The sequence below is a fragment of the Choloepus didactylus genome, chromosome 7, assembly GCF_015220235.1.
Source record: "Choloepus didactylus isolate mChoDid1 chromosome 7, mChoDid1.pri, whole genome shotgun sequence".
NCBI classification, from domain to species: Eukaryota; Metazoa; Chordata; class Mammalia; order Pilosa; family Megalonychidae; genus Choloepus; species Choloepus didactylus.
In genome coordinates this window covers 151057681-151074488 of record NC_051313.1, presented here as the reverse complement: position 1 = coordinate 151074488, position 16808 = coordinate 151057681, and the positions used below count along the sequence as shown (strand labels likewise).

Below are 16808 nucleotides of genomic sequence, written 5' to 3'. Positions count from 1 at the left end.
CAGAGCCAAGCCATAAGAAGAAGTAAAAGATCTCCAGGAAAGGTAATGACATGGGCAAATACAAATGCCAGCACTACTGTATTTTTGGTAACTCCACTTTTTACTTCCTACAGATCTAAAAAGGCAAATGCATAAAATTAATGATAAATCAATGGTTTTGGACTCAAGTATGTAATTTGTGACAAGAACTACATAAAAGTGGGCAGAAAGAAGGGTAGAGGAACATAGTTCGAGTGTGCTAAAACTCATCATCCCTAAAACAAAATGAACGCCCTTCGGCCGTCACTAACCAGGGTGTCCTGGTCCAGCCAGCCCACCGGGAAGTGGGCACAGGTGTGGGGGCGGGGCCACCATCCCCTGTCACATTTGACAACACGAAGGCGAGCCCAGCTGGAGGGTAGGGGGGCGGGTACAGCCAGAAAGACCACGCAAAGCGAAGAGCGTTTCTATCTGGCGTTGGAAAGATCCGAGCATGGCGACAGCAACAACCGAGCGTCGCGTCGCGGGCGTGCGCGGAAATACCCGACGCCAACTACGGTGGCCGGTAGGGGGTCGGCGCATGCGCACTTCCGGCAGTGCGGATCATGGAGGCGGTGGGTTTGCGGGCTGCTGTGCGGGTCATCCTTTCGGCGCTGACGCCCCTGAAGGCCCGGGTGCACGTCCCCCGAGCCCAGGCCACTGCCGCCTATGGGTAATGGCGCCCGTTCCACCCGGGAGCCTCCCGCGTCTGCGCTTTGGGGCGGGCAGGAGGGTCACTCCGGGGGAGGGGAGGGGGTGGTGTGGGACAGTCGGTCGGCGCGGGGTCCCACTGCCCTCTCTCATCCTTATGAATGGGGAAGCCTGCCCATCTGTGGTGGGCGGGCGCTGGTGGAGCTGGCCATGTTGAAACAGTTCAAAATTTACCTACTCCCTCTTGGCTTGGGCACTTGAGCTTTGTGACTCAGGAGCTTTAGAGCATTTGGGCGGTCGTCGGGTCCAGTCTTTCACCATGCAGTCGGGAGATCCAGGGAGGTACAGTGATTTGCTCTTAGTCACACAGCTCACTCACGGCAGAGCAAAGATTAAGAATCCAAACCCAGCCTCCACACCTTATTGGCCGTAAGGACAGTACTCTCCCTTGCCTCTTATGTCAAAAATCAGCCCGAGAAAGGCTGATAAGGCTTAGGTCTCGGGTCCCAATCCCCTGAATCTTATTTTCTCTGTTCGCTATCTCAGACTTCCCTGTACAGAAGACTCATCCTTGGAAACCCGTGAAAATTCAGATTCCCCGTCCTCGCTTCCAGAGGTTCTAACATTGTAGATCTGTAGTGATACCTTTTTCGTTCCTGGCCCTAACTCCCCTTTGAGATAAAAAAAACAACAACACACAAAAAACACAAGTCTGGATTAATTCTGATCGCTAGAAAATAGGTGTCTTTGTTCCCAAGAAATACTGGGCAGAAAATGTAGAGAAGCATGAAGCTCTCTTTATTCCCTACCAACATACATGTGCACACACATACATTCATGCAAAGACACACATGCAGTTAACTGTTACTGTGGTCAATTTTATTAATGACTAGGAAGAAAAATCAAATGCATTTTTACTTGATCTAATGTGGAAACTTCTGATTTGCAAACTAATTTGGAAGAAGGAAAAAGGAAGAAAAATCTGACCTGCCTTTTAATTTTCATGTTGTGGGAACCCACCTCCTGGGTTTCATATTTGATTTAGGTTTTTAAAAAATTATTATTAATTTAGAATTTTTTGGTGATTTTTCAGGACTATTTTGATACGGGTGGGAAAATATGTCAATGGCTCCAGCTATATAAATCAATAGTGAAAAAATGAATATTTTATCCAGTTTCTTGTTTGTAGAAAGGGACTGAAATAAGGTTAGTGTGATTGTACCAGTATTAAAGTTATGATAGGTTATTTAATGGTTGAAGGACGGTCCCATCCACTTAGCTGCCCTACAGATTACTCTTCCTAAAGTATCTGAAAAAACAGGTTTCTCTGGATTTTAAGCTGCCACTTTATAAATGTGGTTGCAAGTTGATATGACATGTAATCTGGGAAAATAGTCAGCAGTTGTGGTTAATCCCAGCACAGGGAAGCCCTTCTGTAAAAACGTTGCTTCAGAACAGCCAGCTGCCAACCTGCAGTTGTGTTGCAAAAACTTATTTGGAACTCTGACCCATTTCTGATTTGGTAGTCTACAAAGTGGTTTGTTCCTAGGTCAGGCCAAAATAGCCTTTTCTACCTGAAATTGTACTTTATGTTCAGTTACAATATTAATAATTTACAGAAACTAAACACCATGAAAAACAATCTGCCTGGAGAAAATATTTACAGAGTTCAACCTTGGGAAGCCCTGCCAGGGAGGGAATCAGAGACCATCCTTCTTTTGGCACCTGCCACCACCACCCCACCCCCCTCACGAGGTAGTCAGAGTTGAGTGCCTGAACTCTGCTGGGGGCTCTGTTAGCCCCAGGCACCGTGGGGTTAGAAAAGACTCCTGGACTGAAGTTCAAGTGGCTGTATTACCATATCCAAGCAGAAAGGCCTGTGGGTAGCTAATGCTTCATTGTAGTTAATGGTTACATTAGAGAAAATTAATATACAAAAGAAATAATTGCACATATAGGATACAGTTAATATGTAAAACTTTCAAAGTGAGGATTTGTCTTAAGTAGCCCCCATTTAAAAAAATTTTTTTTAATTTTTTATCTCTAAGCGATGTGTTTAAGCGCTGTGGCTCTGGTGTCAGATAATCAAATCATTCAGATGTTATTCTTGGTTTTTAGCATGGGGCCAGCGGAGGGGGGAGAGGCAGCAGTTCCCTGAATTCTAATCTTAAGATTCCTGTACTGTAAAATTAGGTTAAGTATGGTATGCATCTCCTAGAAAGAAATGTAAAGGAAATAAGTAAAGCTCTTGTCACATTTATCTCATCTCATTAATCTCATTTTGTCTTTATCTCTTATTTCATGTTACTATATGCTTGACAACATAGTTTTAGTTTAATTGTTGCCCCCAGGCTTTCAAAGAATTGTCTGTCCAGCCTCCCCGAAAAAGGGAGTCAAGAACAAATAGAGGTCTGACCCCCTCTTCTATCCTAGCAGGCCTTCCAACAGGCAGGGAGTTTTAAGAAGGGAGACAAAGGAATTTTTTGTTTTTTCTCCGAGAAATGAACTTAGTATAGCAATTCTCAACCTTGGAAATAAAAGTCTTGCTTGTCTGTTGGAATCTCCTGGGGAATTTAAAAATTCAGGTGCCTGGATTCCATCACAGAGATTCTGATGTACAGCCTGGGCATCTAGAGATTTAAAAGTCTGCCAGATGATTCAAGTCCAAGTTTGAGCTCCATGCATTTAGTAGGAGGGCAGGAAATACCCTAGTATTCCAGGACTTGAGTGGGCAGGAGGTGTTGGGGAACTTGGTGCCTGCCTCCTACACCCCACAGTCTCCTTCATACCCCTGCTTCTCTTTCACAATACTTCTCACACTGCATAGTAAATTCTGGTGGCGGGTTTAATTACTCTCCTTTCCTGCTAGACTCTCAGCTACATGACATGTATCTTGAACACCCAGCACAAAGTGTGTGCTTGGGAAATACCCAAATGAATGAATAGTACAGTAGAGTTTTGTTTGGGGTGTTTTTGAAAGCAGATAGCAGGGTTCTAGCCCTGAATTCCTGACTTACACTCTCCAAGGATTGTCCTAGGTATGTAGTTGGTTGGATCACTACAGGTGATTCTAATGAACACACCTGTGTAAGAACATCTGGAGTAGAGAAGAGATAATTAGGAGGGGAGAAAGTGGTAGACACATTGGCAGCCCAAGGGAAAGGGATTCATTTTTCTTTAAAATTTCTGAAGTTCTATCCTTTTTCCTGCCTGAGAGTTTGGGAAATTTGATACCTTGAATGTGGTCCAAGTAACAAGCATAGGGTCATTCAAGGGGCTGGACTTTACAGCGTGATCCTCTTTCAGTGTCACATGACAGGGTCTATCCAAAGCCCAGACTACCACTTTGCAAGTTGCCTTGATAAGCTGGAGAAAAAGTGTTACACTCATTTCAAGTATCTTGTATTTATGTGTGGAAGTACATCAGCATTCACTTACTATTATCTTTAAAAATAAAACTTTTCCTTGTATTTGAAATTGATTGATTTGCTTTTGTTCATAAGCAGTTCTCCAGCTTGGAGAATCATGAAAAGTTTTTGGCAGCCTCCATGAACCCTACGTGACAGGCTGATATGATAATGGCACATACCTCTGGTGTGATCAACATGCAGGATGTCATGACAAAACTCTAGGGACGATTTCTTTCCCCTACTGCAATGAAAACTCAGCCCTTCCCTGCTCAGCTCTTTGCCCCACACTCCTGCCAGGTTGAACACTAATGCTAGCTTGTCCCCACTTATGTCCGTTGCTTCTAGACCTTTGATCATGCTATTTCTTCTTGCAGAAATGCCTTTCCCACCTCATTCTTGTTTCAGAATGTTACCCATCTTTGGAAATTCATCTCAGGTGCTACTTTGGAAATTTATCTCAGGTGCTACTTTGGTCTCCTCTTTTTTTACCTCTACCCTACCCTGATACGATCTGTGGCTCGCCTTTAAATCCACCTGTGTAAACCTTTCCTGATGTTGAGTTCCCATCATGCAAAATTCTTGGCTATCGGGTTTTCTTTATATTCTTCCTAGGCAATTAAAAAAAAAAATTAGATGGCAGTAAGTAGAGAAAAAATTCTGGAGTGAGACATCAAAACATAGATCCAGCAAAGTGCAGAAGGAAGTTAGAGGCGTTTTGCCAAAGAGACTTAGGAATGCTAATGTAGGTCCAAAGAAATGAAGCCTGACCCTGGAAGAGCCGTGAGTTGGTGCCCTTGGTGGGTCCCCAGCTCTCAGGAGATGCAGACAGCAACAGTCACCACCAGTCATGGAAACAGACAGGCTTCGGACACGGAGAAAGATGGTGCGTGGGATTCCTCCCGTAAGCCTCATCTTCAGAGTGCAAAATGACCTTGACAAGTTTCTCCTTGATACTGCAAGGAAGGGAGCCCCTAAGAAATGTCCAGGGCACAAGGTGTAATAAAGAGAAATGACGGTATTGCACACATTATCACTAACATGATGTGCAAAGGCTGGTCATCTCTTGGTAGGGAGTTGCCTCAGTTTATTGACTAAATACAGCAAGTGCTAATAAGAGCTTTTGTCCAACTGCATGGCTCAAGCCCCCCTTTTTTTTCCCTGTTTTAAATTATCCTCCCCTGAAGGGTCACAGAGTGCATTCTCTGTGTGTTTGTCTTCTTTCCTACTAGATGGTAAGCAAAGCCAGTGAACAGATATTTGCAGAAATGAGTCTTTATCAGAATATAGAGTGGATTTACTTGCTTTTATCTTGATCCTGAAGCCATCTTAATCATAAAAATGAATTACTCAGAGAAGTAAGACGTTCATAATAAGTAAATTGGCAGTGTCAGTATGACACCATCATTGCTCAGTGGCTTTCTTCCTCCTTCCATAGTGATTCTGTAGATGCGCTAATAGTTACACAGGCCTTATTTCCAATCAGTTCTGTATTTTTCTATATTTTTCCAGAAATTGCATGTTATTCAGGACTCAGTATATCTATACCTATATTCAACATTTGTTTCTGCATTCTTATTTGAAATTGTTGAATGCAACAAAGCCAAAAGAGGAAACAGGATTTTGTGTTTTCAAAAGTGCTCACATTTCAATAACCATTTTGACAAAGGGCAGAAGTAAGAGGTAGGGAGTATGTACAAGTAAAAGGAGTCAGTGGTTGGTTTGAGTTCATTAAATCTGTTAGGAGAAGAGGAGACAGCACTTCCTCTCAGTCCCTGCTTCAGCCTGCATGATGCCCCTCCTGTGCTTCACTCAGTCATCTGTGCCAGTAAATTAATGGTGAGACTCTCAGGGCCTGCTGCACAGGCCCTGTTGATATTCGAGAGCTTCCAGAAGAGCAGCTGAGGAGGGTTCCAGAACATCTGGCCTGGCACACACATCCATCAGGACAGACACCAGCATAGCCCTGTCCTAAGGCCCTCCCCTGTGCTGAGCATGGCCCAGTGAGGTGCCAGATCATGGGATCGTGGGGGTTCTTAGGCCAAGGCGGAGCAGTGCCAGAGGTTAGGGCTCTGAAGATGGAGCTTAAGAACGTGGCTACTTAACAGTCCACACAGAAGGAGTTCAACATTTTAAAAACCAGCATGGCTCTGTTAGTGCACATTGACTGACCAGAAAACACAAGATGCTTATACGGAAGGACTCCCTTGGCTTCAAGTCCGTCCTTCAGGATCTCTAGGGCCACCCTCATCCTTAGGCACACGAGAAAGGAGGTCCCGCTGAGACTCAGACTAATGGTGTCAGAGTCAAGTGCCACTGGCTGCCAGCTCACTTGGCATATGCCCATACCTGTCTAGTCATTGATTTCAGCAAGCGTCTCAGTGCTTTTATAGGGTCATCGCTGGGCTGGGTGCTGTAGGATTTTTGAACATGAGGACACAGTCCAGTTTCGCAGCCTAGAGAGGAAGATACAAACTCATGTAATTTTTTTATGATAGGAAACTGAGGCACAAAGCCAAAATAATCCAAGAAGCTGGAGCAGGGTACTGGAGCTGACTTGGGCATATACAATGGCAGTTTTGTCATATTACATTTGTACTGCTAAATGATTTTACTTTGGGGATGGATTTTTTTTTTCTTTCCAGCACCTCAGTGACTTCGGCTAAAGTGAATGTGAATGGTGTTTGCCTGCATTATCAGCAGACTGGAGAGGGAGATCACGCAGTCCTGCTGCTTCCCGGAATGTTAGGTCTGGACACTGTTTTAATGGAATGTTCTGTATGTTCTACTGTCTATGAAACATTCCCAGTACATAATGCCAAATAGTGATTATTTTCATGCCTTGCTGAAATGTTTTAAATATTTACTACTATTAAATTTAAGTGATTTAGACAAGTAGACAGTTTTCTACTACTACGCATATTTTTATTTCCTCTAAGAACCCAGTTTTCCCCATGTAAGTGCAGAGAAACCATGATTGCCAGCAGTTGGGGGCAAGAGAGATGGGGGTAAGGGAGTGGGGTGAGGGTAGCAGGGATGGATGGACGCAGTAGGTTGAGGGACAAACAGCCATCCCAGTTGGCCTGTTTTCCAGGACATGGGACTTCCAGTGCTAAAACTAAGAGGAATTGGTCACCCTGGTTGTGGCTGCTTTTATATTTGATTAAGATAAGAGCCAAGAATAAACCTTAGTTTAAACCCTTCTTGAAACTCAACCTTAGATTTGTATAGTACCCTCTTTTGAGTATGGGGCAGAGTGAAGTCAGCTGAATTGCAACCCCATTTTACAGGACAGTAGTTTATATGGAGAAGATTCAAGCTAAAAATCCCCAGTGATCCCAGGACATTCCAAATTTGCTTTTAAGGGTTTTAGTATTGTTTTTTTTTTATCCAATTCAATGATCTCAGTATATTCTTATTTTCTTATGATTTACTTCTTCTAAAAGTAAAGTGCTAAAATTTTTCAGTTAGTTGATGGTGCCACTTAACTGAACCTCAACTGATTGTGGTTTTATTTTATAATGGTGCCATTCTAGCTATTGAGGCATCTTTTTCTGGATAGTATTTAGTACCCTTTTTTCCCTTAATCTACTATAAAAATGAAGAGCTTTACTCCAGCAGCTGATGTAGAGCTAAAGTTATCTGTAAAAACAATGAACAATTTACTAGTTTAGATTTCCATTATTTCCTTATCCCAATCATTATCCAGGCCTAAAAAGCTTTTGAACATTTTAATCTAATTTTTGTTTATATAAAACCTTAACATGATCCAAAATTCAAGAAATATTAAAAGTGAGATTTTCTCTCCCAACCCCCATTACCCAGAATCCAGTTCCCCTCTCTCCAGGCCACCAGTGTTGAAATCTGTGTTTCCTTCTCAGGTATCATATACTGGTTTATGGTTTTAGTGTTCCTGGTATGCCGAAAAGCAACTGTCTTTTTATGTCTGAAGTTGGTCTTGAAGTTGGCCCATTTACTTTCCCCACCGCCTCACCTCTTGCCCCTCCTTCACAGTAGCTCAGATTCTTGGGGATCAGATATCTCAGGATAACAGCTGTGTGGAGGTCCCTCCAGCCCAGGGGACACGGGAGGAGCCCCGGGTGCCAGAGCAGTAGACACAGGGTATGAAACCCACAGATTTGTTTTTGGCCTGGGTTTTCCCAAGGACTTACCTGATCTTGCCAGGAAGAACGATGAACCTTGACAGTGTTAAGTTATCCTATACCATCCTTGAAAGACGTTTCCAAATATAGCTAGTTTGTCAGGCTAGTTTGTATTCATTTATGGCCGTAGCTATGAGGTCTCAGAAATAAAGCTTATGTTTAAAAAAAACCCCACAATTCTCACTTGCTCCTGGCCTGGGTTCTGTGACATTTGGACCTTCCATGCTGCAAGTGGTGTAGAGTGGAGTAGAGCAGGAGGGCCAGAGCCCACAGTGGCTGTGACCACGTGGTGGGCAGGAACGGCCAGCTAAGGCCACTATGGGCTCAAGATTATGGTTCTACTCATTAGTATATGCTGTATTGTACTGTTTTTCTGAAGAAAACTATTTTAACCTCTTCCCTCCCCCATTTGAGTGTTTCATCTTAGTTTTTGGATTGCTAATTATAACCAGAAAATTAAATCTGCAGGTCTAGTCACATTAGCCTATTCAAAACATCCAGAATTTTAGAATTCTACTTTGAATAACTTGGACCCAATCTCATAAATTTGCCTGCAGGTATTTCTGAGGTAGCTCTCATTTGTAACAGTGGTTTGAAAGAAAGAAAGAAAGGTTGATTTACTCAGAAATTTATGATATCTTTAAGTCTATTTCTATATAGTTTTCATTAATGCTCTCCCCAAAAACGGGGGGTGGTAGTGGTGTTAAGATAAAGAGGTATTAAATGTGTTGAAATAATACAGGACCAAATGGAGGATCAGACCTCTCTCCTCCTGGAAGGAGCCACTGGAGGGGGGCTAGGAAACCTGTGTGTGTGTTCTGGGAAGGAAGCCTGCCCCCCAGTGCAGGGATTCCGATCTCGGCATGGCTTCTCTACTAGTAACATTCTGATGGCTGGCTTTGTGTCGAAATGAGTACATGAGTTACTTCGTTTGAAGATTGTTATGGTTTCTGTTTTGACTGTAATGGGTTCAGAACAATAAAAGCCTTCCTCTAAGGGAAACCACATCTTTGTCTGTAGGATGTGGAGACACTGATTTTGGACCACAGATTAAGAACCTGAATAAGAAGCTCTTCACGGTGGTAGCCTGGGACCCTCGAGGATATGGCCACTCCAGACCCCCGCATCGAGACTTCCCAGTGGACTTTTTTGAAAGGGATGCAAAAGATGCTGTTGATTTGATGAAGGTAGGTCTTAGAGAAGGGCTGAGGGAGGGAGGCTGGCTGGCCTGTCTTCATTTATTTTTTTTTAATTTTTATCATTTTTACAAAGGAGACACCATGTGCTTCCTATAGAAAATTCAAAGAGTTCAAATGTATAAAGAAGAAAGTAGGAATTTCCCACAGTCCTGCTTTCTAGCGATACCACTACCAAGACTTTAAGACACTGCCTTTCAGGCCAGTCTCATTACACATATAATTTATAAATTCACAATTTTGCATAGATGGCAATATACTATATATATATTGTTTTCCCAGTCTACACTTTTTGTTGAACAGTTTTTCAAAGGAGATTCCTCCATGTCATTATACTGATTTACATCAGTCTTAAAATGATTGTTCTGTTGCATGGATGTACTACTACTTATTTCACCAGTCTCCTAATGGCAGACAATTAACTTTAAGTGTTTTGTTGTTTGTTTGATTATAAATAGCAATGCAGTAAACTTTCTTGTCCGTGGACATTTTAGTGGTTCCCATTTTCACTATTATAAACAATATTGTGGACATCCTGGACATATCTCCTGGTGCACACGTGCAAGAGTTTCATATGTATTTGGGAGATGACTTGCTGGATTATAGAAAATACAAAAGTATGTTTTTACAAGATAGTATCAAATTATTATCTGTAGTAGTTATGCCAATTAAGTGCCATCCTCAGATATCTTGGACTGGACTGATGTTTGTTAATTCCTTAACTTTAATTTTCACATTCATTCTATTTTTACTTCTAGGCAGCATCTCATAGATTTAATACTTGTTCATTTTCCCTGCCAAATACATTTTCCAGACCATGGTTGATTCACCCTATGACTAACATAACCTCCTCGTGATACCATTCTCTTCCAACCTGTCTCTAGCCAATTCTTCCTACAATTACATTTAGTGAATTTAACAGATGCAGCTACTTTACTTCATGTAGCAGATTTCAAGTCCGCCTCCCTAATCTATATCATAAGATGCTAGCATCCTGCCAAACTGCTCTCAAAATCCTCACACACATATGCGTGCACGTGCACACACAATTTTTGTCGTATCTGAGTACATGCAGCTTATCTCTTCCACTGATTCTGTTCGTTAAGATTTCATCCATCCAGAAGACATAGGTCCTTCATAGTTCAAAACAATACATGTACTCAGGTTTCTATGACAATCAAATTTGCACTGAAGCTAATCAAGAGAAAACTATGTCATCAAATGCCTGACTTTGGGATTTTTCTTTAATTATCAATTGGTTTTCTGAACCCTAAACCTGTATTGATTCTGCTTATTGACTATCAGGTTCCTCCAGCAGAGAGAAGCAGTAATGTGTGCTGCACATTTTCTTGCCTTTATCACAGGCACTGAAGTTTAAGCAGGTCTCCCTGCTGGGCTGGAGTGACGGAGGGATCACTGCACTCATTGCAGCTGCGAAATATCCGTCTTACATGAACAAATTGGTGGTCTGGGGAGCCAACACCTATGTGTCTGATGAAGACGAAATGATTTTTCAGGGTAGGTTCCAGGCACTGGGGACTTTTTTGAAAGGGATGTAAAAGATGCTGTTGATTTGATGAAGTTAGGTCTTAGGGAAAGACTGAGGGAGACAACCCAAATCCTATTCTTCACTCTTCCTTCTCAAATCTTAATTTTGATATGTGTTGACAAGTCATATCTCCTCTGCTTTTGCTTCTCAACTCTAATGTAGGAAGAAGAATGCATTTTCAGAAATGTAATGCAATTTAGTCAGTCTTTGTGTTTCAAAGCTTTCTGTCTCCAGAAGTGAAACTGATGACTCAGGAAAAGGCTACGTAAAATCAGTATTTACATTTTCTATGGATAGTGAATGTTAGGGAAGAGGGGATTGATGTGAAGTGCCATTAATAACCTCGTTGAAAATAACATGACAGTGTAAAAGGGAACACGATATTCAAATATAAACCTCTTATATTATTAAAAGAATTTCTGTGCTACTGCGTTTTTGAAGGTTGTCCTCGAAGCACATCTTTGAGATTTTTTAGAGGCACTAGAACAGGGGTCAGCAAACGACAGCCCACAGATGAAACCCAGCTACCACCTGTTCTCATTCAGCACAGGCACTGACGGGACAGGCTGATGCTGTGAGTCATGCAGACCAAGCTGTCTTGGTCCCTCCCTGCCTCTTCCCCCTTGCTTCTGCACCTGCCTCCCTGGAGGACAGCTGTGCCTCATTGCAGCCCAGGGCCCATGCTGCTGGCCACCTACATGTTGGTAACTGTTGGCAATTATCAGGCACCAGGCTGTGGACTTTGAGTCTGGGGGCTGGCAACTCTGTGAGTCACCTCACTTCTGGCCAGCTACTCAAAGCAAGACAGCTAGAGAGGAGAGAGGGTGCTCCGGGATCTGGGATCCACTGAGGTAAAGCAAAACTGACAGTGGTAACCACATATCCCCCAATGGGCCCCAGCCCACCAGGATACTCCCTTTAGGCCCAGTGGTTTTTGTCCCAAGTAGGTATCTAGTGGATGGATGATAACCCCAGACAATCAAGGCTAGGTGGGGCATGTGTTTCTTTCTTGGCCCACAAAGTCTAAAATATTTATTATCTGGCCCTTTACGGAAAATGTTTGCAGACCTCTGCACTAGAATGATCACACATCCAGACTTTTTCAGCTCTTTTGCAATTCACAGACTTTAGTAAGCTTAATGGCAATGTTCTGTTGTAGAATCTTAGACCTTTACCAATCGTTCTGTTTAGTAAAGAACTATGAAACTCTTAAAGGATAAATCAGACTTAACTTCTAATCCTGCTTGATTTTCCTTCCTGGTACAGAGGACAAGTGTCTGTCTTTTGCAAAGTAAGCCATTCACCTTTGGTTTTGGTCCCATCTCCTCCTGTTGCAGATAGGACATTCTGCCTTTGGTCCTCCCTTGTCCTCCTCTCTCCTCTTGATCCTTCCTCTAAGCTTAAAAAACATGGGCACAGCTCCTCCTACAAAATCACCTCACTTACCTGTAATTACTACCATGCCACTCTTTGTCCTTCACCACAGACTTACTGAAAGAGTTGTCTGCACTCTCTGCTTCTACACATTCTGGCCCATTCCCATTCTGGCTCATTCTGGCCCATGCTACTGAAACTGTTCTCACAGAGATAAGTATTATCTCCTTGTTGTCAAAGCCAGTGGACACCTACTTTGCATCTTTTGACTTTGACCACAGAGATTATACTTGGGCAGTAAGGAGATTCTACAATGGGCAGTTGTTGGTAATATCCCCTTATCCTGTTAAACTTCGTAGGGTCTGTGGTGATATCACCTCTTTTATTCCTGATATTGTAATTTGTGTCATTTCTCTTTTTTCTTGGCAAATCTGGCTGGAGAATTATCAGTTATTTTGAACTTTTGGTTTCATTGATTTCTTTATATAATGTCCTGTTTTCAATTTCATTGTTTCTACTTTTTACTATTCCTTCTGCTTGCTTTGGGTTTTAATTTGCTTTTTTTTTTTTTTTTTGCAGTCTCATAGTACACTACGGTTTTTCTTTTGATTGGTATTTTCATGGAATATCTTTTTCTGTACTTTAACTTTTAACCTATCTATATCATTATATTTAAAGTGATTTTCTTGTAGTCAGCATATAATTGGGTCTTATTTTCTTATCCAATCTAGCAATCTCTATCTTTCAATTGGTTTATTTAGACCATTTACATTTAACATAATTATAGATATGATTGGAATTAGGCCTAACATTTTTGTTTGTCCCATTTTTTTTGTTCCTCAGTACCCCATTTCCTGGAGCAGCTATACTAATATCAGACCAAGTAGACTTCAGAACAAGAAAAATTGCTAGAGATAAAGAGGGACACTTTATAATTATAGAAAGGTCAGTTCACCAAGAACATGTAAGAATCCTAAATGTGTATGTACCTACAAACAGAGCTCCAAAATACATGAAGCAAAAATTGAAAGGAGAAAAAGATGAATCTACCATTATATCTGGGTTATTGGAATATATATATATATGTATTTTTTTTGGTATTCCATTTTAGTTTATCTATTAGTTTTTTTAGCTTTATCTTTGTAGTTTTTTTTTTTTTTTTTTTTTTGGTGATGGCTCTAGGGATTACAGTATACACGCATAACTTTTTAAAGTCTACTTAGAGTTAGTATTTTACCACTTCAAGTAAATGTAGAAACCTCATGACCATATAGGATCCTTTACCTCCCCACTTTATGTTATAGTTGTCTTAGGTATTATACCTCTATTCAATGAAACCCTTGCAATGTTATAATCTTTGCTTTCAACCATCATACATACTTCAAAGAGGAGCAAATATTATATTTACCAAGATATTTGCAATTTCATTCATCCTTTATTCCTGAAATTCCAGGTTTCCTTCTGATAGTACTTCCTTTCATCCCGAAGAGCTTCCTGCAGCCTTTTGTTTTGTTTTGTTTTTAGTGTAGTCTGCCAGAGTGAATTCCTTAGTTTTCTTCCATCCAAGGATGTCTTTATTACTCCTTCCTTTCTGAAGAGCATTTTCACTGGATATAGAATCCTTGGTTCACAGTTCTTTTCTTTTAGCACTTTAAAGACGTTGCTTTACTGTCCTCTGGACTTGAATCATTGTTCCCTTATATGTAATGCATTGTTTTCATCTGTTTTTTTTTTTTTTTTCCAAGCCTTTTCTTTGTCTCTGATTTTCACCAGTTTGATTGTGATGTGTCTGGACATGATTTTCTTTGAGTTTATTCTGTTGGGGTCTGCTGAGCTTCTTTTTATTTTTGAATAATAATTTTAAACATTTTTATTTTAGTCATATTTATATGCAGCCTGAAATTTATCCCTTAAACCACATCCAGATATGTAATTCAGCAGTGTTAATTATATTAACAATGTTGTGCAACCATAACTGTCATCTGTTACCAAAGCTTTCCATCACCTCAAACAGAAATTCTGTACCAGTTAAGCATTAACTCCCTGTTCCTTAACCCCTCCTTAGCCCCTTGTAACCTGTATTCTAAAATAATTTCTGACTCTCTGAATTTGCTTATTCTAATTATTTCATATTAGTGATATCATACAATATTTGTCCTTCTATGTCTGGCTTATTTCACTAAGCATAATGTCTTCCAGGTTCATCCATCTTGTCGCATGTATCAGAACTTCATTCCTTTTGATGGCTGAATACTATTCCATTGTATGTATATACCACATTTTGCTTATCCATCCATCTATCAACATTTGGGTTGCTTCCATCTGTTGGCAATTATGAATAATGATACCATGAACATTGGTGTGCAAATACCTGTTCGAGGTCCTGCTTTCAATTCTTTTGGGTATATGCCTAGAAGTGGGATTACTGGGCCATATGGTAAGTCTATACCTAACTTCCTGAGGAACTGCCAAACTGTTCTCCACAGTGGCTTCACCATTTCACATCCCCATCAACAATGAGTGAGTGTTCCTATTTCTCCACATCCTCTCCAACACTTGATATTTTTTGTTTTCTTAATGGTATCCATTCTAGTGAGTGTGAAAGGGTATCTCATTGTAGTTTTGATTTGCATTCCCATAATGGCTAATGATGTTAAGTATCTTTTCATGTGCTTTTTGGCCATTTGTTATATCTTCTTTGGAGAATTGTTTATTTAAATCTTTTGCTCATTTTAAAAATTGTGTTATTTGTCTTTTTGTTGTTGAGTTATAGAATTTCTTTATAAGTTCTGGCAATTAAGCTTTTTTCAGATATGTGATTTCCAAATATTTTCTCTTATTCTGTGGGTTGTCTGTTTACTTCATGATGAAGCCCCTTGATGCATAGAAGTTTACAATTTTAATAAGGTCCCATTTGTCTGTTTTTTCCTTTTATTGCTTGTGCTTTTGTTATAAAGTCTAAAAAACCATTGTCTAGCACAAGGTCCTGACTATGCTTCCCTGTGTTTTCTTCTAGGAGTTTTATCATCTTGGTTTTTGCATATAGGTCTTTTTGATCCATTTTGAGTTAATTTTTATATATGGTGTGAGATGGGGTCCCCCTTCATTCTTTTACATATGGATGTCCAGTTTTTCCAGCACCATTGTTGAAGAGACTATTCTTTCCCAGTTTAGTGTACTTGACACCCTTGTCAAAAATCCGTTGGCCATAGGTGTGTGGATCTGTTTCTGAACTCTCAGTTTAATTCCACTGGTCTATATGTCTGTCCTTGTGACAGAGCCATGTTGTCTTTTATTATATTAGCTTTGTAATAAGTTTGAAGATCAGGAAATGTGAGTCCTTCAACTTCATTCTTCTTTTTTAAGATGATTTTGGCTATTTGGGGACCCCACCCTTCCAAATTATTTTGATTGATTGGCTTTTCCATCTCTGCAAAGAAGGCTGTTGGAATTTTGATTAGGCTTGCATTGAATCTATAAATCACTTTGGGTAGAATTTACATCTTGACAATGTTTAGTCTTGCTGAACTTCTTGAATCTCTAAATCTATGACTTTCACCATATTTGGGAAGTTTGTGGTCATTATTTCTCAGACATTTTTTCTGCAGCAATATCTTTCTCCCCTTCTTCTGGGACTCTGATAATACACGTTACATATTTTGATATTGTCCCGTAGGTTCTTGAGGCTCTGTTCATTTTTGTTATTCTTTTTTCTTCTATGTTCTTCAGATTGGATAATTTCTGTTGACCTCCATGTACTATTGAGCCTATCCAGCTTATTTTTATTTCAGATGTTGAACTTTTCTGTTCCAAAATTTCTGTTTTGTCCTTTTTTATTGTTTCTGTTTTTCTGTTGAGAACATATATCTTTTCACTTACTTAAAGGACACTCTCCTTTACCTCACTAAGCATAGTTGTAATAGCTGCTTTAAAGTGTTTGTCTGATGATTCCAGTATCCGGGTCATCTTGGGCTTGGCATTTGTTGACTGTTTTTTCTGTTGAGAATCAGTTAGATTTTCCTGTTTGTGTGTGTATGTGTATGTGTATTAATTAATACATTTATCTTATTAAAAGATACTTTTAGACTGTATCTTAGATTTTTTTATTGTGATTATGTTGTATCCTTTTAAAATACTCAGGAGAATGTTGATATTTTTTATGTTTTTTCCTTAGCATGCAATGTATCTGGTTAGGCTCAGACTGTAGGTTCTGTCTTGCCTTCTGTGGGCAGTGGTTCCAGTGTCAGAGCAAAGCTTTTGCCTTGCTGTTCATGTCTGTCCTGTGCATGCCTGTATTAGTTAGGGTTCTCTAGGGAGACAGAATCAATGAGAGATGTAACAAACTGTCAACTCCAAGGAAGATGTCCGATGAACTCCCCGGGAAACAAACCGACAATTTCGACGAACTCTTCAGGAAACGAACCAGCAACTTCGACGAACTCCTCAGGAA

At 40.6% G+C, this 16808-nt stretch overlaps 1 protein-coding gene across 1 annotated transcript in view; it reads left to right on the top strand.

The window, feature by feature from the left end:
* The first annotated feature begins 537 nt into the window (after positions 1-537).
* The window catches only part of BPHL (biphenyl hydrolase like), a 39307-nt gene continuing 23036 nt past the window's right edge, over positions 538-16808 (top strand). Inside the window, exons 1-4 of the mRNA XM_037843697.1 lie at positions 538-691; positions 6722-6825; positions 9260-9426; positions 10800-10953. Coding sequence (XP_037699625.1) covers positions 585-691; positions 6722-6825; positions 9260-9426; positions 10800-10953 — 532 coding nt within the window. The 5' untranslated portion in view covers positions 538-584. The remainder of the gene's footprint in view (positions 692-6721; positions 6826-9259; positions 9427-10799; positions 10954-16808) is intronic.